The sequence below is a fragment of the Saccopteryx bilineata genome, chromosome 5 (assembly GCF_036850765.1).
Source record: "Saccopteryx bilineata isolate mSacBil1 chromosome 5, mSacBil1_pri_phased_curated, whole genome shotgun sequence".
Classification (NCBI taxonomy): domain Eukaryota; kingdom Metazoa; phylum Chordata; class Mammalia; order Chiroptera; family Emballonuridae; genus Saccopteryx; species Saccopteryx bilineata.
This window is the reverse complement of record NC_089494.1, coordinates 9187700-9211378: the sequence shown is the minus strand read 5'-3', so window position 1 is coordinate 9211378 and position 23679 is coordinate 9187700. Positions and strand designations below refer to the sequence as shown.

General features: G+C 46.8%; 1 protein-coding gene across 1 annotated transcript in view; it reads right to left on the bottom strand.

The window, feature by feature from the left end:
* Positions 1–23679, bottom strand: part of DNER (delta/notch like EGF repeat containing) — a 261274-nt gene that overhangs the window by 106100 nt on the left and 131495 nt on the right. Inside the window, exon 5 of the mRNA XM_066281209.1 lies at positions 11552–11697. Within this exon, the coding sequence (XP_066137306.1) occupies positions 11552–11697 (146 nt within the window). The remainder of the gene's footprint in view (positions 1–11551; positions 11698–23679) is intronic.

Sequence of the window (23679 nt, the reverse complement as noted above, 5' to 3'; positions counted from 1 at the left end):
TCTACTAGTCTCTTTCCTACTGAAATCAACCCCTGACTGAACTACTTACTACCTTGTTCCAGTCTCAATGACAGATAACACCTTAATGGGATACCTCTTTAGGGCTATTTGCATTTAAATAGGAAATCATGCTATAATTACTGTAGGAATGAAGCTCAAATAGCAGGATTACAGGCCTCCCGCCAGGCTGATGTGTCAGGGAAATGTAGGATGCGGGGACCTTCCTAAATACTGTGTCCTTGAATCTTACACCAAGCAAGCACCCCCAGCCACCGCCTTCGGTCCCAAAGTACGGGCAACCCAACCGGACCAATGTCAAGTTACTTTTATTTTTTAGAAGTATTTTTTTAAAAGAATTTTCAGTTCAGAAATAAATACCTTCATAATAAAACTTTTTTTATTATTATTATCTTCTAGTGCTACTGCTAGCTGGTAACTATGGTTTTGCCGTTTTTTAGAAGATTTTTCTATGGCGATCCTTCTTGGAAAACAATTATATGTTCATGAGCATTACCCGCTACGATTGATATTTGTCAACAATTTTATTCTTGGACTACAAAATTAAAATTACATTTAGTTGAGCAATCCTTCAAAATCATGGGTAAAAACTTTTTTTTTTTTTTTTTTTTTAGAGAGAGGAGGGAGGTAGAGACAGACTCCCACGTGCACCCCAACCAGGATTCACCTGGCAAGCCAACTAGGGGGTGATGCTCTGCCCATCTGGGGCCCTTGCCCCATTGCAACCAGAGCCATTTTTTTAGCACCTGAGACGGAGGCCATGGAGCCATCCTCAGCACTCAAGGCCAACTCACTCTAATCAAGCCATGACTGCAGGAGGGGAGGAAAAGAGAGAGAGAAGTGAAAGGGGGTGGGGGTGGAGAAGCAGATGGTCGTTTCTCCTGTGCACCTCGACCGGGAATTAACCCAAGACATCCACACACCAGGCTGACACTCTACCACTGAGCCAACCGGCCAGGGCACCATGGGTAAGATTTAAGGGAAACAGCTAATTGCCCATTTCTGTGGCCAATGGCACCAACTCCTGTCAGAGCACAGACCTTAAAAACAACACACACAAAAATGCCAGTATATATAGAGCATATGCTAGTGACTCAGATTCAGACATCTGAGTATCAACTTTCTCCCAACAATTATCTTTTAAAATTAGAACTCTGAGAAGGAAATGAAACATGAGTCTAGTCCCAAGTGATTTCTATTAAAGCCAGTTATAATCAGTTGTGTGGGCCAGAAGCTTTCCTGGGTAATCCAAAAGAAGTCAATGAGAAGCTCTTCCAAGGACAACAGGGTTGGCGTGCCAAGCACAACAAGGGCCACAGGAAGAAAGGTGGCTCTTGATGGCGGCTACAGATGCCATTTCCGGTGGTTTGCACATGACAAGTGCCACCTGTAATTTGTAATGCTCTTTACAAAACGCTTCCACACATATGATCTGATTTCAAATTCCATTAGGAGTATTGCAGCACCTCCACGGACCTGGGTTAGACCTTGGGTTTGCACGTGTCACAGCTCTTGTCACTCCCGTCATTGGATGGAGAGATGGGGAAAATTACGTGATGCATTTTTAGGATGTACCAGAGTCAGATCTTGACCCCTGATCTGCCCCAATGTCCACTGGCCTCCACGGAGTCACAAAGCCTCAGACTTCTTCTGGATGGTCTGTACAAGTGCGGAAGCCACAGTGACATTGTCTGAACCATGTCTGGGAACAAGCTATCTTTAAACAGAGATACTTGTCATAGCCCTGAATTCTCTCTCCAATGTGATGACAAAAATAATAAGGCCTTGCCCTGGCCAGTTGGCTCAATGGTAGAGCGTCGGCCTGGCGTGCGGAAGTCCCGGGTTCGATTCCCGGCCAGGGCACACAAGAAAGGCGCCCATCTGCTTCTCCACCCCTCCCTCTCTCCTTCCTCTCTGTGTCTCTCTCTTCCCCTCCCGCAGTCAAGGCTCCATTGGAGCAAAGATGGCCCAGGAGCTGAGGATGGCTCCATGGCCTCTGCCTCAGGCGCTAGAGTGGCTCTGGTCGCAACAGAGTGACGCCCCCTGGTGGGCGTGCCGGGTGGATCCCGGTCGGGCGCATGCGGGAGTCTGTCTGACTGCCTCCCCGTTTCCAGCTTCAGAAAAATACAAAATAATAATAATAATAATAATAATAATGAGGCCTTCATATGCTTCTGACTGATCTCAACAAAACTAAAAGTTAGCACCTATGGCAGGCAGTACTATCAAATTGTACAATTTCAACCCTAACTGAAATTATGTCATTTAACTCCCGAGAGTCTCAATATCCCCGTTCAGTAATTCCAGTGAAGAAATTCTACCCAGATACAGCCATGAAACTGATGTCTCAGTAGCATCCAGGGAATTTAAACCAAGCGAAATTTAATGGGGTATATTTGACTAAATTGCAAAATGAACTGTTGTTATGGTAGAAAATGTAAGTATAATACGATACTAATCTAAATATGGAAGCCCACACTTCTTACATTTTTACTTATTTTAGCAACCCAAAAAAAGCCCTGCAGACAAAAGTCAAATATAGCTGCTGCTTCTGACTTTAGCTCTCAAAACATATCTTTTTTTATCCCCTCCAATCTTCCTTGTGTAGAGAAACCCTAAAAATAGAGAAGCAAGCTTTGATTGAAAAATCAATGAAAGTAATTCAAGCTTGAAGGAGAGTGGGTAGATTCTCGCCTAAGCGCCCACCGTCTGTGACCTTGGACTGTGGGACTGCCCACCCCTTAACCTAACCAGAGTCCCAGCTCACCGTGGCCTTTGCCACTCATTTTGCTGAAGGCTTTTTCCATTCCAGACCCCATGAAACTTCTTGAGCAGACTGCTTCCAATGTCACTCCAACTGGTACTTTCCTGATACATAACTCCTTCTTTTAACACTGGTTCATTTGCTATATATATATATAAAACTTTGTTCAATTCCCTGTTACTGACACCATTTGACGGTGACTACCCTATTTGACCTTGCTCGCCATGACTTAGATGTATACTAAATCAAAACGTGAGCAGAGAATTTTAAAGAAGAAAAGGGACCAAGGTAATCTGCAACAAAGAAAGCATGTAAAGAAATCAAAGAAGTTAGTAGGAAAGAAAAACCAAAAACCTGCTAGTGAAGCCAGGGAAAGCACTTACTCATCGACTTATAATGTGGAGATCGAATGAAGAGAGAAAAAGCAAATTGTCCAAGTTTTCCTGTCGCTATAGACGCTGACTGGCGTGCATAATTATTTATGGGACGTATAAATGCTATTGGATAGGGTGCTGCCAACATGTCCTCCACACACGGGGCTTCATTTTCCCCGTCTCCTGCCAAAATACTGTGACTGTGCTAAAACAGATGTGTAAGGGACAGTTCGGATGTCCTACATATGAACTGACCTTTGAATTCTGGGCAGCTCTGGAACATTCCATGTTTGCTGCGGCCTCTGCTGACTGTCACACCGGGGTCCTCTGTGCCCTTCTTCCCACACACACGTGTTAAATGATGCCCCACTGCACATAGCACATAGTCACCTCTGTCTGAGGCTGAGACACAGCTCGGGTTTTCTGCCCAGAATCTGTGGAACACAAGCACGGTCACACAGGGAGGACCGGCTGTACCCACGGCAGCCGTCTACAGGGGCCTGTGATAGCCTTGCTCCGTTTACCCATCACTGAGCAGCTGCTGTGGTCCAGGGGAGCTTTCTCGTTCCCTTCGGGGGTCGGATTCTTTATCCCTTAGTGACTTGGAAATACCCTGTTCAACTGCGGAATTCTCATCAAACGACAATTTCTCCTCCAGTGTGAACGTGGAAAGGATTAATGCCCGTGGCCCAATTAAATGCTGACCATCGCCTCAAAAATGCCCATTATGTCAAAGGAAGTTGAGTACAGGATGAGTTCCTGCCTGCCTGCTGAGCAGTAACAGACATGGAGGTAGGGGTCAAGTTTCTCGGGATTATTCTTGCAATACAAGGAAAAGGCGATCTGAAGGAAGGAAACTTTACAATGGCTCGTGGCAGTGCGGCGGGTGTTGGGGTGAAGCCCGCCCTGCCCCTTCCCCACGGAGGTGATGGGTTCTGGCCAGTTTCAATGTTAGGGCTGCATCTCCTCTGTCTCCGCCCTACCTCACATTCCCTAGGAATGCACCACGCCTCCAGATGGATGCCAGGCGCAGGGTAAGCTAGGACAAAGTAGGTACCCCAGCGCCGACCTCGCCTGGCCCGGCAAAGTCACGGCGGCTCAGGTGAACGGAAGCACCTGTCTCCCTGCAGACGCAGAGCAATCTCGACTCCCAGGAGCTGCTGCCCCAAGCACCTCGACCACGTGTTGTCTGCCATGACTTCTCTCCCTGTAACCAGGATTGCGCCTCCCGTCATCGGCACAAGGGTGATATGACCTCAGTTCTGATGGAAAAATTCAAAATGGTTTTTTTCCAAACACATAAAGTATATAATGGGAGTTTTTAGACAACAACAAAAGTTGCTGTCTGATCAACATTATTAGTCATTAGGAAAATGCAACTCAAAGCCACAATGAGATACCACTTTAGACACGCTAGGATGGCAAGAATCAACACAGAACAAAACAAAAAATACAACAACAACAAAAATCCTCTGCTCTAGAAGCAAAAACTCTCCTTTTGACCGAGTTTCCCACTCAGAGTGCCATCCCACTCTCTCCCTCCATTCGGGCCACACTTCCCCAAAGGGCAGGGTAGGCTGGTGACCCAGACCCCTCCCTGTCCCTGTACCCCAGCTTCCCACCCACCCCCATCGCTATCCTCCCAATGGCAAGATCTGGCCCGAATCCTCCAGCCTCCTCCCCAGGGAGGCAGCCGACCTTCTGCAAGGCAACCCCTCCGTTCCCTGGCTTCTCTTTACCATCTAAAGAGCCTGCAACTCTGGTGAACGGACAGGTTGCGGGTGCGAGGGGGAGGGCCACTTTCACTTAGAACGTCCCCGATGGAGCAGTGGACATGAAAATGTTATGACGTCTCAGCCCCCACACATCCCTTTCCGTTTCTGGCTGACAAAACAGGAGGGGTGCAGAAAGCGCTGCTGCTGCTCCCCAAAGTCCCAGGGTTGTCTCAGCAAACACACGTGCCGTCCTGAGTCATGACCGAACTCCCCCGTTTTTCGTGGGACACCTTTGTCCTCGAAAGAACGACTACCAGGCAAACTATGGTTATTCGGACTTGGCAATTCGGCAGATGGCTTCTCTCAAGTGAACCAAGTGAGCCTGTCACTTCAAGGAAAACAACCAATAGTTTTTGTTGTCAGGGGTAAAATTTGAGCTTTAAAAAAGCCTTCAAGGAAAAATCGGACCAGGAAAACTGTATTTTGGAAAACTTCTATCTTTCATCATGAACTTGACAGACCCCCTTCCAAGACTTAAAGACTTTTTTGGATGAGACTGGGGATGATATTCATCATGATGTGGGTTTTTGTTGTTGTTGTTGTTATATGTGTAATGAAATGTGTCAACATTTGGAAGCTCTGTGCAACTCCATTACTCTCCAAATGGCCAGTGTGCGATATTATAAAAACCATTCACTGGTAGAAGATGCAATATGCGAAGCAGCCCAATGGATTTTAATGTAACAGAGTGCAAGAGATCATTGATATGGTTTCAGATTCCACATTCAATTAACCTTTATGAATCTGCCGCTTGTCGAGTTTCGTAGTATTTTCAAGATACTCAATTATCTGAAAAGGCTATTAAAAACGCTTCTCCTGTTTCCAACGGAATGTCTGTGTGAGACTGATTTTCTCCCTACACTTCAACCAAAACAATGCTTCACAACAGATCGATTTTAGAAGCAAGCGTAAAAACCCAGCTGTCTTCTTGGAAGCCAGATATTAAAGAGATTTACAAAAAAATGAAAGCAATGCCAGGCTTCTCACTAAACTCTCTTTGCTTTGAAAAAACATAGTTACTTTTCATTAAAAAGGCATAATTTTTGTTACCATGCAATGGGTTTATTAATCAAAAGAAATAACCAGAAATCTCCCTTTATTCTTGTCCTGTCCCTACCACGGATTAGCTCCTGGGCTTTGGGCAAATAACTTAAATCTCTCTTAGACCCTGGTTTTCAGGTGTTGAAAATAGGTAGAGAGGTTTCCAAAATCATCATCTACTCTAAATCCTATGACCCTAGAAATGTCCCCAGTGATATAATCCTCACTGTAATATATTTGGGGGGCCACCAAGTGACAGTGGCTCCACAACTGTCTGTCAGCATGGGGGGAGGTATTTCAACCTTCTGGAAAACGCCAGTGCTGAACAGAGACATGACGAAACATCCATCCTTTGGGACAGCATTTTATAATTGTTTCTTTAAATAGTTTATAATACATGGCTTCTATATGTTGTCATAGTTTTGCACAGGTGGCGATGTGATCGTCCCGTTCTATATACAACATAAAAGCCAGTGATGGCTTTTTAAGCACATTAATAGCAAGAACTGTAATTCAGACCAATCAATGAAATTCTAGACGGGCTTATTTTTTTATGCCTCAGAAAGGTGACAGCTTGGCTGCACTTAACTCTTAGGATCTCTGTGGTGATGTTTCTGATCATCATTATTTTATTTGTATTGTTCATAAAAGTACTTTTTCTCTACAAGGTGCACAAAGCAGTTGCTACAAGTAAAATCTGTGGGAGAGATCACCCATCTCTTACAAGCCAACACGCATGTCTCAGACACCTTGGTTACCTCCAGAGCATCTGTTCTCGGGCTCAAAAGCCTGTAGTGAATTATGAATAAGCTATGTAGTCAGTCAAGAGAAAGGCTCCCCCACCACCCTTCTAGAACAACTCCCTAGGCTAAATGAGTCTTGTCTGATTTAATGCCCCTGGCCGGGCCCCCCCAGTACCTTCCCACCTGCGAGTTCACTCTGCCCTCCCTCTCTGGGTCTCATACCCACTTCTAGGAGAAGCCCCACAGTGCACGCAGCACCGCAGAGGTCTGACCCCACCTCGCAGAATGGAACTGTGGTTAGGGGCTGCACACAGCACCGTCCCGGGCAGCCCTGGGTGCGGGGGCACAGGGCAGGCCTTGTGCCCTGTGATCCTCTGACGGGGCCCCCTCTGCGCCCCCCCCACCCCATCTCTTCCTCACAGCGTCACAGGCCACCGCCCCTTATCAAGGTCCCATGTGGACTTTTACGTTCGCGCTAAAAGAATCTTGTCCGAGAAAAGTGACGGGTGAAGGAAGGTGACAGCCATGCCTGCCCTCTGGTGCGCTGCTGCTGCCTGACCTAACGGGGCATTCCATCCAAATCGCCTCAACGACGAATTCCTAAGACAGGGGCTAGAGAGCTTGCTAAGGAATCTTCTGCAAATGGAGGCCTGACCTCACGTATCCATCGATATAAACCAGGGCCAAGAAATAAGAGAGTTTGGGCATACGTATTGAACCATTACATCACTTACCAGCATTTATCTCCTTTTTTATTAATTCCATGTGACCTTGAATTTATTAACAGTAAAATCCTTGAATGAAAAAAATGTTGCATATTTGCTTCAGGGACCCAGCAAGCTCGAGAAGATGACAAGCACCGCCCCTGAGCCCTCTGTTTCCAGAATTATGGTCCACAGTCTATTTTTGCATCAGAATCACCAGGCTGTCAAACAACAGCCATCACATCCTGAGTGAAGGGCATGGAATATGACTTGTTGTCAAGGGCCTCAGGTGAGTCTTAGGCAAATCAATTTTTAAAACTACTCCTTTGATTCTGTGGGCAAGGGAGGCAGCTGAGGAGAAAGGGAGTGGCAACGAACTGAAGAGAAAATAGAGAAAAATTTGTGGTGGTTAATTTTACAAGCCAACTTGGCTGGGCCACGGTGCCTAGATATTTGAGCAAACATGAGTAAGGGTGCTTTCAAATGAGATTTACATTTAAGTCAGTGAACTTGGAGTGAAGCAAATTGCCTAGCATAACGAGGGTGGGCGAAGGCCTGAGTAGAACAAAAGGCTGATCTCCTCTGAGCGAGGGGGAATTCTCCCAACAGTGTTTGGACTTCACCTGCAACATCAGCTCTTCCTGGCTCACCAGAAGACAGCCTTTGGACTTGACTGCAACTCTTTCTTCAGTCTTTAGCCCGCCAGCCTCTCCCCAATCAAATTTTGAACTCACTGAGACTCTGCAATGAGTGGATCCATAAGGAGCCAGTTCCTTAAAATAAATTATGTATATATAAATCACATATATGTAAATTATATATACATATATATGTATATTATAGTCTTATAGAATATTATTGATGTATATATAATTCTTATTGGTTCTGTTTCTCTGACATACCCTGACTAATACACAGGTCTGAGAGACAGGGTCCGTGGAACCCAATTGGAGCTAAAGAAGATTAAGGCTCACAGCAGAGCAAAGGGACCAGTGTAACTCCCTGACATACCTTTCAGATAATTAAGGAATCATCAAATAGGCAGCAGCCAACCTTGGTGACAAAGTTCAAAGAGAAGTAGTGGCCAAACAGTCCAAATTTTTTTATAAGAAAAAGAAGACATCAGAGTCAACCCTTGTAAGAAAAACAGTGTTCAAAAATAGAGAGCTCCTTACAGTGCTATAGCCAACACTTAACAAGACCTTCCCGAGACGCTGAGACATCTAAGACCAGCAAGCTGAGGCTCTGTCACAAACCCCCCATCAACTCGGGACGGTGAAGCATCCTCTAGCCAAAGTGCATCTGAAACGGAATGAGTCCCACTACGGAATGAGAGCAGTGGGGTAATAACAGAACGGCTTTTATTAGGATGGATGACCTAATGAAAAGGTATAAAAATGATTGTAAATAATAAAAATTAAATCCACCGCACAGCTCTTCCTGTTTTATACTATAGAGCGGTTTCTTGCATTAGGTTGGACTGTGTAACTTCTCATTTTAGGAAAGAGTAAAAAGAAGCAAACTTGATGGTAACAGTCTTTTCTCATTAGCAAACAACAGCAATCACAAGAAGCATCTGGAACTCAAGAAGACACAAAAAAGATGAACCACCTCTCCGTCCCCACTCCTGCCTGTGGTACTTGAACTCCCACCATCTTTTTGTGAACTGTAGGACTGGCGTCTGGACGAGTGTCTCCATGATAACATCATGGTGGCCCTATCAATGGACAAAGTAATAATAGCCTAATCCCTTGGTCAGCAAACTCATTAGTCAACAGAGCCAAATATCAACAGTACAACGACTAAAATGTCTTTTGAGAGTCAAATTTTTTAAACTTAAACTATATAGGGAGGTACATTCCATATCGAGGTAGCACCCGCACGTGGTATTTTGTGGAAGAGCCACACTCAAGGGGCCAAAGAGCCGCATGTGGCTCGCGAGCCGCAGTTTGCCAACCACTGGAATCCTTTGCTCATAGTTACCAGGGATAATTATAATGGCTCAGATAAGAGGACTGGCCACGATTTCTTTATGTTCACTGAAGACACATGTGTGCATTGACCGAGTCAACAACAGCAGAGGCTCCGTGCTCTAGAAGTGACTTGTGTGGAGCTGGGAGGTGGCAGCAGAGGGAGGGGGTGTCATCTCGGGGCCAGAGGCACGCAGAGCTCTTCAAAGGAGCAGTGGCCACAATGACACCATGTTTCCTCGGCAGTGACCTGCTAAAATCAGCATGGGTTCCTTACGAAGGCTTTTGAGTCACTTTTTCATGGACCGCAAAGCACAAAGCGCTTTGGCGAGGTTTTCCAAGCTACCTGCCAGGTGCTAAACACTTCCACTGCCTTGTGGATGAGTCGTTTCTAAACCGCCAGGCAGAGGCTCTTAGCCAGAGCTCTCATGACGGTGAGACCCCCACCCCGTGAGGGCTGCCTGCCTGTGACAAGATGCTTTAGGATAACATAACTACTTTATGGCTGGAAAGTTTCCCCAGAGGGCTCATCCATTATAAAAGAAAGTTCACAGGGAATCTCCTTTCCTCTGCCAGTCCAAAATTCTGAGAACAGCTCTCTGTTCCTTGGTAAAGACACTTCTCTTTCGCTGATATGATCGTTCTGAGGGCTCATCGGGCCCCATAATCGTTCGCTGGGAATAGTAAGAATAAATTTGGGGGAGACTCAGGTGTCCCCTCTTTGCAGCCTCACTGTTTCCTTGTTTCTTCTCAAGTTATGGAACCCTATCCTTGGCTGTCACAGAAGAACACTAGTGTGCCTTCCTTTTTTCCCCACTAAATAAGTTGGTAAATGAAGCCTCTCGTCCAGAGAGAAAGCGCTGGGTCCAGGCTGGCCGAGACTGAAGAAAACAGCCCCCACAGGGCAGGCTCGGCTCTGGGAAGGACCCCTCCGGTTCCGTCTCCCGACTTGACACCAGGCACAATGGTCCCCGCCCCAGGGGGGTCGTGTCTGGCTTTGGTTTACATTTGTGTTGCTTTTATAAGATCGAGCAGAAATTACTATTCCTGCTGCTTTCTTGGGTTCCGATCACATTCTGCCCCCCCTTACAGAAAGATGGTATCTTTGGGCCACTGCAATATTACACCTAAAATACACTCAGGTCACGGGTTTTCCAAGGTGACGTGAGCAACGCTTCCAACATCCCCGGTGTCAGTTACCCCATTCCTTCCACCTGTCTGAGTTCACGCCACCGATAACTGACGCTGTGACATTACCACAAGGAAGCGTCACCACTTACAACTGACCAGTGCTTCCCTGAAAGCGGGTCTAAAACCAATCACCCTTTTCGTCTATTGTGGACTCACTTTCACCTAACGTGAACTCCGGTGGGAACGGGCGAGGACCGGGGAGAGGAATGCGGAGGCCAGGATGCCGGACACAGAAACACAAGCGGTAGGAGGAGCAGCTGTGTCCCCGGGGACCAGGCCCCTGGCAAGGGCAGAGTCTCCCTCTCCTGGCACACACCCAGGTGGGGCCCGGGGTCCATCTGCCAGCACCCCCAGGCAGCTCTAGACTGGTGGCGAGTGGCCTCAGCGGCCACTACTGCCTTGACGGTCTGACTCCTGGGCCCTGTCACTACCCAGAACACAAGCAGGGGCACCGTCCTCCGCCCCTGTCCGTGACCCCTTCTCCCCGCCCCGGGGACCTGAGCTGCGGAAAGAAAGGGAGGGCGGGGATAAGACTCAGGTCTTCCGTAGTAGTGTTGATGGTGCCGGTCCACAGAGGTCCAAAATGACGTCAGCCGTCTGGTCCCTGCCTCCTCTCCAGCCCTTCTCTCGTTCTCGCTCTGGCGACGGTGACTAGCGCCAGGGGAATACAACGTCTAAGGAGGGAGTCCTGCGCTAACCGGAGACAGATGGCTCCCTGCTTCCCTCTTCTCTCTTCCCTTTCTCCTGACTCTGCTCCCGGATAGGATGGCGGCTTCTCACCAAATCCGCACGTCATACCCAAGCCAGAAGGGCCAGCCCCGCGCGACTCACCATGATTACTTTAAAAGTCATATGGAGATGGATGTATCTGTATGTTGCATACTAATGTATAACTGAAACCAGAAGAGGGGGGAGTTTCAAAATGCATCTATATAAACACACGTATTTAACGCTGCCCAGCGCCCCCTTACCTCTGACGGCTTCGTGGCACACCTTCCTTTCCCTGAACACTCCAGCCCGTTGGCTGGGCCCTCGCCCGGAACACAGGCGCTGGTCTTCACCACCAGAGTCAAGCGCAAAGCCACAATAGACTTGGTAACAGAATCATTCACAAAACCTAAAAGGAAACGGGGCGAGAGGGAAGGTGAAGTTTTACCAACATCCTGTTTACAAGACTGTGGGGTGAGTTTCGGCAGCATTCAAGGTCTGGCGAACAAAACGAAAAAATGCGTTAAGTTCGGCAGAAGGACAAAGCGCACGCTGCAGCCGCTCAGACCCCAGGCCTTTCAGATGGGCCGCTCTCCCCACGGGCCATGAGAAACACCGAAGGCTGACAAAGGGCAGCGGCCAGCCACGTTGGCCCTTAGACCCCTCGGCTTTGCTCCTGCCCTTGCCCTGGGAGGGTCACTTTTCCTCAAGTCCACCTCTGCTCTAACATGTTAGAATTCAACCTCTCTGATTTAAACCCATCATCTGCCAGGAAGCCACCTGCATGGTGGCTATGGGGTCGTCACAGCACCAAATATGCCTAAGGCCGACCCCCAGCGCCAGCCCCTTCACGGGTGGTCATGCAATACGGGCCCCCCGTGTTCTGTGTTGGGTTTATCAGAGACTATCTTACTTGATCACCAGTCCGGCTACATAATATCAACTTAAGTTATGGGGTTTTAACTATCTAATAACACAGGGCCAATCACAGAGGAATGTTAACTGCAGTGTCAACAATGTGTCACAGTTATCATTCGTTCTGTGATCTTTGTCCAGCATGGCTATTTACAGATAGTGAGTAGCAATAAATACAAAATAAATATAGCGTCCAACTGGAATAAGAAAATAAGTACTGTAAGTAGTTTGTATCAGTGATATACTTCTTTCACTGAGAGTGTCTCTTTTTCTAATAAGAAGATTCGTTTCTGTAGGTACAATTTCTAATTTCCAAAGAAACAACTAATAATGAACACTGCCATGACCCAGGAGCAGATGCCTTCATTTACCCACAAAAAGCGCTCAGGACAAGGTGGTGAAGACGATTCTAGACAGTCAAGCCTCTCTGAGCCCCAACTCTCTCTCTCACATGTCAAGTAAGCCCCAACTTAGGGTAATCATAGAATTTATCATCAAAAATGGGACTCTTTTAAGATCAAAACAGAGTGCTTTTTATAATCACAATTGGACACAGGCATAAAGCGAGACTGTCCCAGGCAGTGAGACAATGTGGCCACCTACTCCTCATGCTCTGAGGAACATCTGGAGACCAGGAACTTGCAAAGTGCAAAGTCTCACATTAACGCAGGGGATCAACTTCACAGGCAGAAGACAGGTTCAAAACAGAGCGCAAGGTTTGACTCAGTTCTCAAGCGTCAAGGTTGTGACAGGATATTAACACAGGTCAGCAGTCAGCAGAGACACGCCTCAGCTTCCAGTCTGCAATTAGGAGACCGGTGGTGCCTCTCGGAGAGACTGGCAAGGCGGGTCTGACTCAGGAAAGTATAATCTTTTACAGCCACAGAGACTAGCTGCTTTCTTCCTGAGGGTTCCCACTGGAAACTTTAGGGCAAACTGGCTTTAGGACAGAAAGAACAGGACGGATTAGGCGAAAGCACCTCCTCTTAGAGTTTTCTATGTCCCCCATCAGGGCCCCGCCCTGAGCCGTCACCTCACACCGCCTCCCAGCCACCTTGCTTGGCCCTGCTCACTCTGACTCTGTGATGTTCCCACGACGCCCCCTTGGTCTGGAATACTCCTCTTGCTTCCACTCCTCGTTCAGCTCTCCCCTGATTCGTGAGTGTCCCCTCAGATCCCAGCCCCTCTGAGCTCAACCTGTCCACCTGCACTCTGGTATACACCATCACATACAGGTCCCTCGCTAGTCTAGGTGTTGGATGGTTTCTCAACGTTCCACCTTTACCAAAGCTTCTTTGGTGACAAGGGATAAGCCTCGGACAGGTGGCAAGCAGAGAGTCAGGTGACAGGCACACAGGTGACAGAGCAGCAAAGACAAGTCCCAGACAGGAGTTTCCAGAATGTCATGTCATCCAACATGGAAGAACAGCAATTGTTTGAATGCACAAATTCCAATTTACTACAGAAATAACCCCTTATCAATTTGTGATTAGGCTTGCCGGGGAAATGCCGCCAGTATTTCCCGTCTGTCGAGGGATGCTACCAGAGTTATAATTTGAAAAGACACTTTTACACCTAAAATAACATAGGCAAATTAGATGCCAGTAATTGTAAAAGTGGTTTTTATACCCCCCGCTATGTTCTCTGCCTTCACCTTGTGATTAAGATTTATATCATCTGTCTACTTACTACGCATTTAGACCACATAAGGCTTTGTAATTTTCTAGAAGAGACCTCCTCCCAAAGTTTATTTTTAAAATTCTATTCGTCTATTAAATTCACTTAGCCGGGAGAGGTTCAAATGAATGAGCGGTTAAAAATATATATAATCTGCTTCCACCCCCTCGGTGACCAGGTACTGAGCTCACGTCTGCAAACCAGGAACCGTATTAAATGCTACGGTTACACCGACGAGTTGCCCTTGGCTTCTGCCACACCAGCGTTCAGTCCAGAGTAGTGGTCCTCAGACTATTTTGAAACCAGAAGCTTCATGATTTTGTGGGGACCTTTTCCAAGTATATAGTTCCAGGCTCCAATACAAATGATCCAGAATCAGTAGTCTGGGATGGGTCCCTGGCAGGTATGTTTTTTTTTGGGGGGGGGAAGCTTCCTCTCTCAGTCCAACATGCTTCCGGTTAAGAACCACTGGTCTTGTAGAAAAACTAATTTAAGTCATGTAAGTACTATTATTATTAAAGTAATGCTCACCTTGAATTCCAGGCACCTAGATGAGCCTCTGAAAGCACACTGAACACGCCCAGTTTTTTAAAGTCCTGGTGACCCTGTGATTATTTAGACAGTATTTATATTCCCTCCTTGTCCTGGGTCTCGGAAGTTTGTGGACACAACTCTGATAAAGGTTTCTTCTGCACTAGCTGTATTTGCTTAATAAGACTGTGAGTATGTTGGCCCTAAAATCCCTTTAGTAAATGATTAAAGAAATCAATCTTTGCAACAGTGTGTCACAACTCCTATGTAATTCCTAATTATGTCGCCTAATCTCCCAGAGTGAGTCAACAGGAGAAGCCTGTTACTTTTGGCCACGTACTGTTCACACCACGAGAACGAGAACGGTGCCTGGCGGCTCCTTCCAGGTCAGAGTCTAATTTCGGTGAGTGGTTTGCACCTCCCTTTGATCATGTCTAAGGGAAAATGCTTGGAGTCCCTCATAATGAAAAGCAATCCTGTCCAATTTAACTCTCATCAACCTGCAGCGGGGGCAGAGCCAAGCAGCCCTCGGGAAATCCCACATGCCAGGGTCAGGAACTGCGTGCCCTTTACGGAGGGGCAGCAGGAAGAGACGGAAATGAAACAGAATTCATCTTTCAAAAGAAAAAGTTCTTGGGAGTTTGAAATGTGGTTATTCGAGAGCTATTGGAAAGCCAGTGTGATTTTTTTTTTTTGACACTATTCAAACCGACGGACACAGCTAACCCACTTAAAAGAAATGCAGAGCAAATTCGGCCCCTGATCACTCTTTTTCTCTTCCTTAATGGTATGATATCAATATGTACAACATAACTCCTGACCCGGGACTAGACAGAAAAGCTTCCCCTCATATTCAGGATTCTAAGATCCACAGGTCAACTGAAGAACTGGACACAAAATCTAGCCCAGCAGGACCCAGTATGACACTCTGGGTCTGTCTACAGAGACGTTTACAGTGGTCTTTGTCAACTTCTACATTTTCTATGGTCTTTTCACAAAACCACACAGCTGGTGTCACATAGGAGGCTAAGAAGTTGCTCCAACTAAAACCTGATTTAAATGAAAAGCAGGAAAAGGGAAATAGAAGAGATGTATAAAAGAAAGAAGGAAGGTGAGAGAGAGAGGGAGGACGTAAGATGAGGCAGGGAAAAGGAAAAAAAGAAAACCGTATCATAGGCTAGAAGCCACGTGAGGCAGGAGGAAAGGAAACGGAAAAATAAGCAAAGCAGAAACGGAGGAAAGAGTGAAGGCTTCCCATCGAACGTGTCACAGACTCTGACACCTTTTTGTTACAAAAGGACATTTCATCATCTTCCCATTTTTCAGGGCCTTGTGTTCCTCACTGCAACCACAACACAGGTAAAATGAGAGAGCTCTTTTAAAATTGTCATGGACAAACATTTGTTTAAATCAAGATGGCGCAGAGGCCAAGCCCGTGATTCTGATTACGAGGCTGATATGCTGAGTCACCTGAAATGGACAGACAGTGCGCTCCACGTGAGTGAACCTGCGCGGAGGGCAAGGGCGAGGGCGAGGGGGGGCGGCGGGAACGGAACAGGGATGGAGGAAGAGTTGGGCTCCTTCATTCGACATTCTGCAGGTATTTACTGAGCTCTAGGGAGGAGGCAGCTTTCAGGTTGAACCCTGAGGGCTGAGACAGGGACAAGGTCAGTGTGTCAGATGGATGAAGAGGTCAGTGTGTCCGTGGTCAGCACTTTGATGGGGCTAGAGAGGCAGGAGGGGTCTGATCACATGGGACCGTGTGAAGCTTAGTAGAGATTCGGAGTCCATGCAATGAAAATGCACTGAGGAGTTTTAAACAGGGGAATAACACAATGCTTTCTGAAAGGATTCATTGTGGAGGACAAACCGAGAAGACTTTTGTACAGACCGGATGTGGAATGGGAGGAAGGCATACACAGGTGGCGCGTAAACAACTTTGTGGGCTGCGGTGGCAGGCACGTGAATCAAGATCCCTACTGTGAACCTATCAAAACTGAGACGCGAGCCTGACCTGTGGTGGCGCAGTGGATCAAGCGTTGACTTAGAATGCTGAGGTCACCAGTTCAAAACCCTGGGCTTGCCTGGTCAAGGCACATATGGGAGTTGATGCTTCCTGCTTCTCCCCCCATCTCTCTCTCTCTCTCTCTCTCTCTCTCTCTGTTTCTCTTCTCTAAAATGAATAAATAATTAAAATTTTTAAAAAATTTAAAAAAATCTGAGAGCTGATGAGACCCCTCCCGGAATAGAGCAGTCAAGTTGGTGGTCGGACATCAGACATATGTAGTTATAAACCTCAGGGCTAAAGATTTAAATTTGGGTCTCATCTAAATATGGAGGCATTAAATCAATGGGACATGGAGACTGGACTTGAGAAGAGAAGAAAGGAGAAGAGAAGAGAAGAAGAGAAGAGAAGAGAAGAGAAGAGAAGAGAAGAGAAGAGGAGAGAAAAGAAGAGAGAAACAGGGCCCAGAAACAAGCTTCACAGGCCAATAAAAACTGAGTTTTGCATTGTTATCAGACCATAATGAATCATACTGAAAAACATAAAACAGAAATGCCTGTATGATTTTTCCATCGTGGGACAGACAAGGAAAGATAAGACTTCTGCAACACAAAGGACATAAAGAATTACAAGTGGGGGACTGTGGTCCACAGGGAGAAACAGTGTCTCAAAGACTCTATACAGTTCAAGTCTACATTCAGAAGGAAAGGAAGAGAAGAGGGAGGGAGGGAGGGAGGGAGGGAGGGAGGGAGGGAGGGAGGGAGGGAGGGAGGGAGACCATACGGCTTGAGAGCCCCCTTCTACTTGCTACACAATGGGGTGATTTCCCTAGTGAGCTTTAAAACTGTAATGAAGGCAAACTTTCTCCAAAGATTATCCAGGGATCTGTTAACACTCTCAAGTAACTAGTCACGATGACAAACGCAAGTGGGGTTTCCTTCTCCCTCTTCCCGACCCTCCTGCCTTGTGTCCCCACGCCCCTAACTCACGTACAAGCACTCTGCCTGGCCCACACCCCAAACCGTGCTCATTAACACAGTAATAAAATGTTCCGCCATCATTCCAGTGCTTTTAAAACTGACTCGGCCAAGCTCGCCTCCCCTGGGGCCGATGAGAAGTTGAGAGCCCTGAGTAGGGTCCAGTCATTATCTCCGGAATGCAGTGGTGTGGTCAAGCGTCAGTTAGAGCAGAGATGGCTGGCTCCAGGCCATTAGCTGTTGATTTTACCACTTGTCTTCTTTAATATTAACACTAAAGAGTCTTAAATGGACTTTGTCGTTAATACCTCATTGGGATTAAAAGCAAATGAGATTTGCATCTCTCACTTCAGTGGTCTGGCTAAAGACCATTTTCTTTCCTGTTAAAGGGAAAGCCTACGTGCCAAATAAAAATCCTGGCTGCAAATACCTGAGCAGTAGGTGTTGGAATCGGACTGCCAAGTCTTCCGATTAAACCAGCGAGTCATTCGGCACAAACCTAGAACCTATAAAAACCATCCCCAGTCGGGGGAGTCCCGCGGCTGGAAGAGATGGGCACGGAAGGTCTGAAATATCGCAGATTCCAGCACGGCTGGAGACGCGGGGTCTTCACATGAACTTGGGCATGGGGTGGGCACGTGCTCCCCACGCCCACATCTCATCCCACAGACGCAGGAATGGCGTGGCTGACGTGTCTGTGCTGACTCTTTAGAAGGTGGGATGGAGGTTAATAAGCTGTTCTGATCCCAGTGGATTTGTGACTCAATACTTGTGGTTTGGGAAGCAAAGCCTGAGAAATAAATCATCTTTTGACAATGTCAAGTCAGAGGCACAAAACAAAAACAAAAAAACAGGCTTGATGCAGGGAGGGAGCCTGAATCCAGACCACGTCCAGGGCAGCATGACACAAACAAGGCTTACTAATGCGCCCCCACTTTGTAGAGAACTCAGCGCCCCGGCATCACACACTTGCAGAATGCCGACCGACCGGGAGTTAAAGAGAAAAATGGAATGAGCCCAGGGAAAGCTGACCCTACACTCATGCACTAAACACAGTGAGGGCTCACTCTCTGGACAGCCTGCCTGGCCACACCCACACCCCCAGGACATCACTCAAGGTCTTGTGACCTTTTCGAAACAAATCTTTATTTAAATACCCAGGTAAAGGCTGGATTTTATAGTTGTTGCCTACTTGCTTGCTTTTAGGTTTTGATGCTTAAGGCAGTAAATTGCTTTTTGGAGAACTTGGCCCCATACAGAATACCTCCCTCCCTGGGGGTTTCAGAGTCAGGGATGGCCAAGTGTCTTTCTGAATGGAAAGACAGGACGGCACAGGACAGCAGCAGTCCGACACCTGTCTCATTGTCGCTTATCTAAATCATCGGGTCGGTCATGCCTGGCCGAAGTGACCAGGAAAAGTACACGGTAAGTACAGCTGAGCCCTGAACAACATGGATTTGAACAGCGTGGGTCCGCTTACGTGAGGACGGATTTCAGGAAGTAGACAGCCGGCCCTCTGTACTCCTGGCCTTCACGTCCACAGTTGGGAGTCTCTGGGTTTGGAGGGCCGGCTGTATGCCTTATTCCACGGCATTTTTGTAAGAGACTTGAGCATCCATGAATTCTGTTATCCACGGGGGTTCCTGAATCTAATCCCCCGTGGATACCGAGGGACAACTGAAGTTTTAGAGGGTGTCAAAGGTTATACACAGACTTTTAACTGCATGAGGGGTCAGCACGCCCAGCGTTCGTGTTATTCAAGGGTCAACTGTAATATCATTTTCTCTCAAGTAAAAAAAAAAATTATAAAGATGGTAGTAAGAGGTAATAGGGAAAAAATACAATCTACTTGCTACCACCTGAATATAGAATGACTGACTATTTCCTCAGCAAATCTTGCTGTTAGACTCAGGGCCCTTAAAAAACTACTCCCCACCTCTGGCATCTCAACAGCGCCCTCTGCCTGCTCACCCGGCAGGGAAAACTGCAAATTCGGTACCAACACAGTCGCTTAAAAAAAAAATGAACCAAAAAGTTCAGACTGAGAGCTCTTAGTCTGAGCTCCTACATATGTCCAAAAGAAGTATCTCTTCCCACCGTAAACAGCTGCCAGCCCAGAGTGCAATATTTTTGTTCAACTTTTATTTTTATTGTTTCAATTTTATTTTTCAATTACAGTTTACATTCAACATTCTTTTGTATGAGGGAATGTAGTCAATAATATTGTAATAACTACGGACGGTGCCTGGTGGGTTCTGGAAACAGCAGAAGGAACACTTTGTAGAGTATACGACTGTCTCACCACCGTGCTGTACACCTGAAGCTAATAGTTTCCCTTTGTTCTGTTCAAGGGGTTCACCCTACCACACTCCTTTCTCCATTAATAAGAGACTAAATTATTCATCCTAGGTAAGACTTGAGTATGTGAACATGGGGGTAGCTGCTAGTTGGTATCCATTCTTCTTACATTCCTTTGATAAGAGCATTGGGAGATTTTGCTGGGAACAGGGCCACCAGCTAAAGAGCATGCCTCTTTTCGGGGACTCTGCGACAGGCCACGTGGCACACTGGGCATGTAAGAAGACTGAGCACAAGCCCTTCGCCCTCCCACCGGCTCACACGGTGAAGCGACGGTGACAGCGGCAGCCGTGGCAGCCGGCTGGGATCCGGAGGTGGAATCCAGGCTTGAAGGGTGCAGAGCGCCCTCTCAGGCCCGGGCCTGCTCCCTCCAGATGGTGACATGAGACAGCAATTAACTTGGAACTTGTGTCAGCCACTGCATGTGAGCTCTCTCCATGACAGTGGCTTAGATGGTGCCTTATACCGACGTTCTCGTGGGCCACAGCCCACCCCTCTGCCACCGGACTCTGAAGGAATCAGCAGTCAGCGATGACTTTGTGTCACAAACTCACGGGACACCAACTCCATGGCCTCCTTCCTCCTCTCCTTGCTCTTCCTCAGCTTTTACAAAGCAGGCTGGCCAGCAGCGGGGCTCCCCTCGAGTCGGACAGTAGAGGCGTGGGAGGGTATGGAGCACCAGCTGGGGAAAAGTAGCTAATGGCCTCCCTCTTATCATACGGGGACATCCTAAATGTACACATTTAAGGTAGGTGTAGGCTGTAATCTGATCTAATGTTTTATGTGTTCTGTGTATAGTGTGCGTTTCGAATTCCAGAAGTGGGTCATTGTCCCCAATGGCCTGATGAGCGGCTTTACAGTGAATGCTAAAATAAGCACCCAGACCCACGCGCTGTCAGGAGGCTAACGGGAGAGCGTTCCAGGCTCTGCCACCACCAGATGGTCTGAGTCCTAACCAGCTGTGTGACTTTGGGAGAGCTAGTCACACCCTTGATGCCTTGGATCCTTCTCTCTGAAATAGAGATACTGTTGTCACCTATTTCCCACGGTGGTGGTTATGGTTAAAGGTTTTAACATGGACAGAGCATTAATTCAGGAAGCATGGCGTAAGGACTCTGTAAGTCGTCACCACCATCACCACCACCTGCATCGCCACCAGCAGCTCCCTCTCGGTCAGTGCAGGTAGCTGTGACAGAATACTACATGCTGGGTAGCTTCAACAACCACTACTTACTTCCTACAGCTCTGGGGGCTGCAAGTCTGAGAGCAACAGTCGAATTCTTGGTGAGGACCCTCATCCTGGTCTACAGACAGCTGCCTTTTTGGCTGTACCCTCATGTGGAGGAGACAAGCTCTGGTCCCTTCCTCTCCTTATAAGAGAACTAATCCCATAATGGGGGTTTCAACCTCATGATCTAATCTCATCCTAATTACCTACTGAAGGCTCTACCTCCAAATACCATTACATTGGGGGTTATGATTTCAACATAGAAATTTGGGAGGGACACAAACATTATACTGACAGCAACCATCATCACCATTGTCATCACCACCACCACCATCATCACCATCATCAGCACCATGATCACCACCATCATCTCCACCACCCTCACCATCATCATCACCATCACTGACGTCAACAGCAATATAAAAAAACGAGCCCCTGTTTAAAGTGGGACACAACTAGATCTTGACTTGTGCAGGTCTAAGGAGAGGCTCGGAAAGGTATGTCCCCCGAGAGAACAGCAATGCTGGGTGCAAGCTGGAAGGTCACTTAGAGAGTCCCCTAGCTCACTTCCTCTCATGTCACACCTCTGATGTGGAATTTTAAAAATTATTGCTACTTTTAAGAAGAGATTGCTAGAATTTAAAAATAGCATCCAAATAAAATTCCACCACACAGTCATAATAATATAAATTTTCTTATCTGCCATTTTGAATAATTCATGCCTAAGTTCTCTAAACAGCAAGGCTGTGCCTAGAGTTATAAAATACCTCTGCGTGTGAATAAATGAGGCCTGGCTTTAATTCATACAATTAAGAGACTTTTTTAAAAAAAAAAAAAACCAGATAATCAGAAATTAATACAAGAGACACTGGCCAATATAATTGATACTATTCAAATTATAAAATCCTTTTTCTGAAACAAAATCTCTTTATGTGGTTAATTCTGACATTAAGTAATATCCATTTAAGAAATAAAGAAAAAACCTTTCTTATGGCAAGTGGAAACCACATCCTTAATTGGACACACTTTTTAATGCCAGTTCCCATTGGTAGAAAGTGAAAATTAATTTGTACTTTCTTTCCAAATTTTGTTGGCTCACACAGAATATTCAGTGGAAATTCTTCATTTATTTAACCTCTTTTTCAGCGTCCATTTGATCGCCTTTTCATAATCAGTTTGGGATTGTATCACTTAATCTCCCATTAGGACAGTTTCAACTCATCAAATACTAGTCAGTCAATCAATTGCTAAATTCCTGTGGAGCTCATATACAATTACCCACCACATCCAGTCATTAATACCCAATGAATGCATCCTGATTAATTGCACTACTATCAATGCCAAGACAATTCTCCACTTCTCCATGTTGATGTGAGGATAACGGGAGATTTTCACAGGCACAGCAAACTGGGCCACGGATAACGTTAGGGAGTCGGAGAATCGGGCCTTCAGATAAGCTAACGTGAAAAGCTGTTGATTAACACGTTAACCTTCCTGGCTGTTGCAGGCACTGTGAACACACTCTGTTGACTGCCCTTATTCAAGGGCATCTTTTTGCTCCGCTTTGATTCAAAAACCAAGTGGCCACCGACAAGGCTGTCCAGTAACTATAAGGTCGTATAAAGAGAAGTCACCTGAATTTACAACTGTTCGGTGAGCTTTCTAATTTGAGATGCGTGTGCTCCTTCCGTTTTGCACGGCACCCGTCTTCCAGCGCAGGTACTTACTGCACTAAAAATAGAACTGGCGCACGTGCTGCAATGGAGCCCCAGGGGCGCGCTGTGATTTGAGAGACAGAAACAGGGAAGTCTGCAGAGGCTGATGGAGATCTCCAGCCCGACTGCCCGGGCTCTTTCTAGTCCAGGTTAGCAGTCGCCTCCCAAGTGCAGTCACAGCCTCGGCCCCAGTCCTCCAGGTGCTCGGAGGCAGCCTTACCTATCTGCTGTACCGTCTGGTGCTTCAGAAAATCCCCACCGCTCAGGCCGCTCTCCTGCCGGGCTCCCAAATGCCTAGACTCGGCAGTGGGTCGGAACGACCTACGGAGTTTATCTTGTAAAAGGCTATTTCGGCTCTAACCTGACCCAGTGAACCTGAATCTCTGGCGGTGTGACCAAAGATCCCGGGGGGCTCAGCAACTCCTCCAGATGTCTGACAGGCCAGGCAGAGAAACTGCTGTATGGATGACTTATTTTCTGCTGAGTTAAAATGCATGTATTTCGGTACGGACCTGACACAGGAAGAATGTGTCTCTCAGCTCCTTCCCTTCAATATCTCCCCATTGCCACCAGGATCTTAACGTAGCCTCCACAGCCCAGCAGGGTTCTCCACCACACATCGCCTCTCTTGCCCTTGCTTTTTAAGCTCTAGCCTCATGGACTTGTTGCAGTTCTTCCAATATTATGGTATTAGGCACTGTCCAGCCACAGGGCCTTTGCACGTGCAGTTCCAGCCTTCTACCTGTCACAGTTTCCCTACTGTCCAGTTACTATCTTGGCCTATTTCCCACTGCCCCAAGGGTATGTCAGATTTTTATTATCAACTACATCATAGCACAGTGTGCTTACCCTACAGTTGCCATTTTCTTTTTATTTGCAGAATTATTTCTTTATTACCTGTCACCCCACTTAAACATAAGATTCGCAAGGGCAGAGATTTTGTTTTGTTTTGTTCATGGCTCTACCATCAGCACCAGGCGGAAGC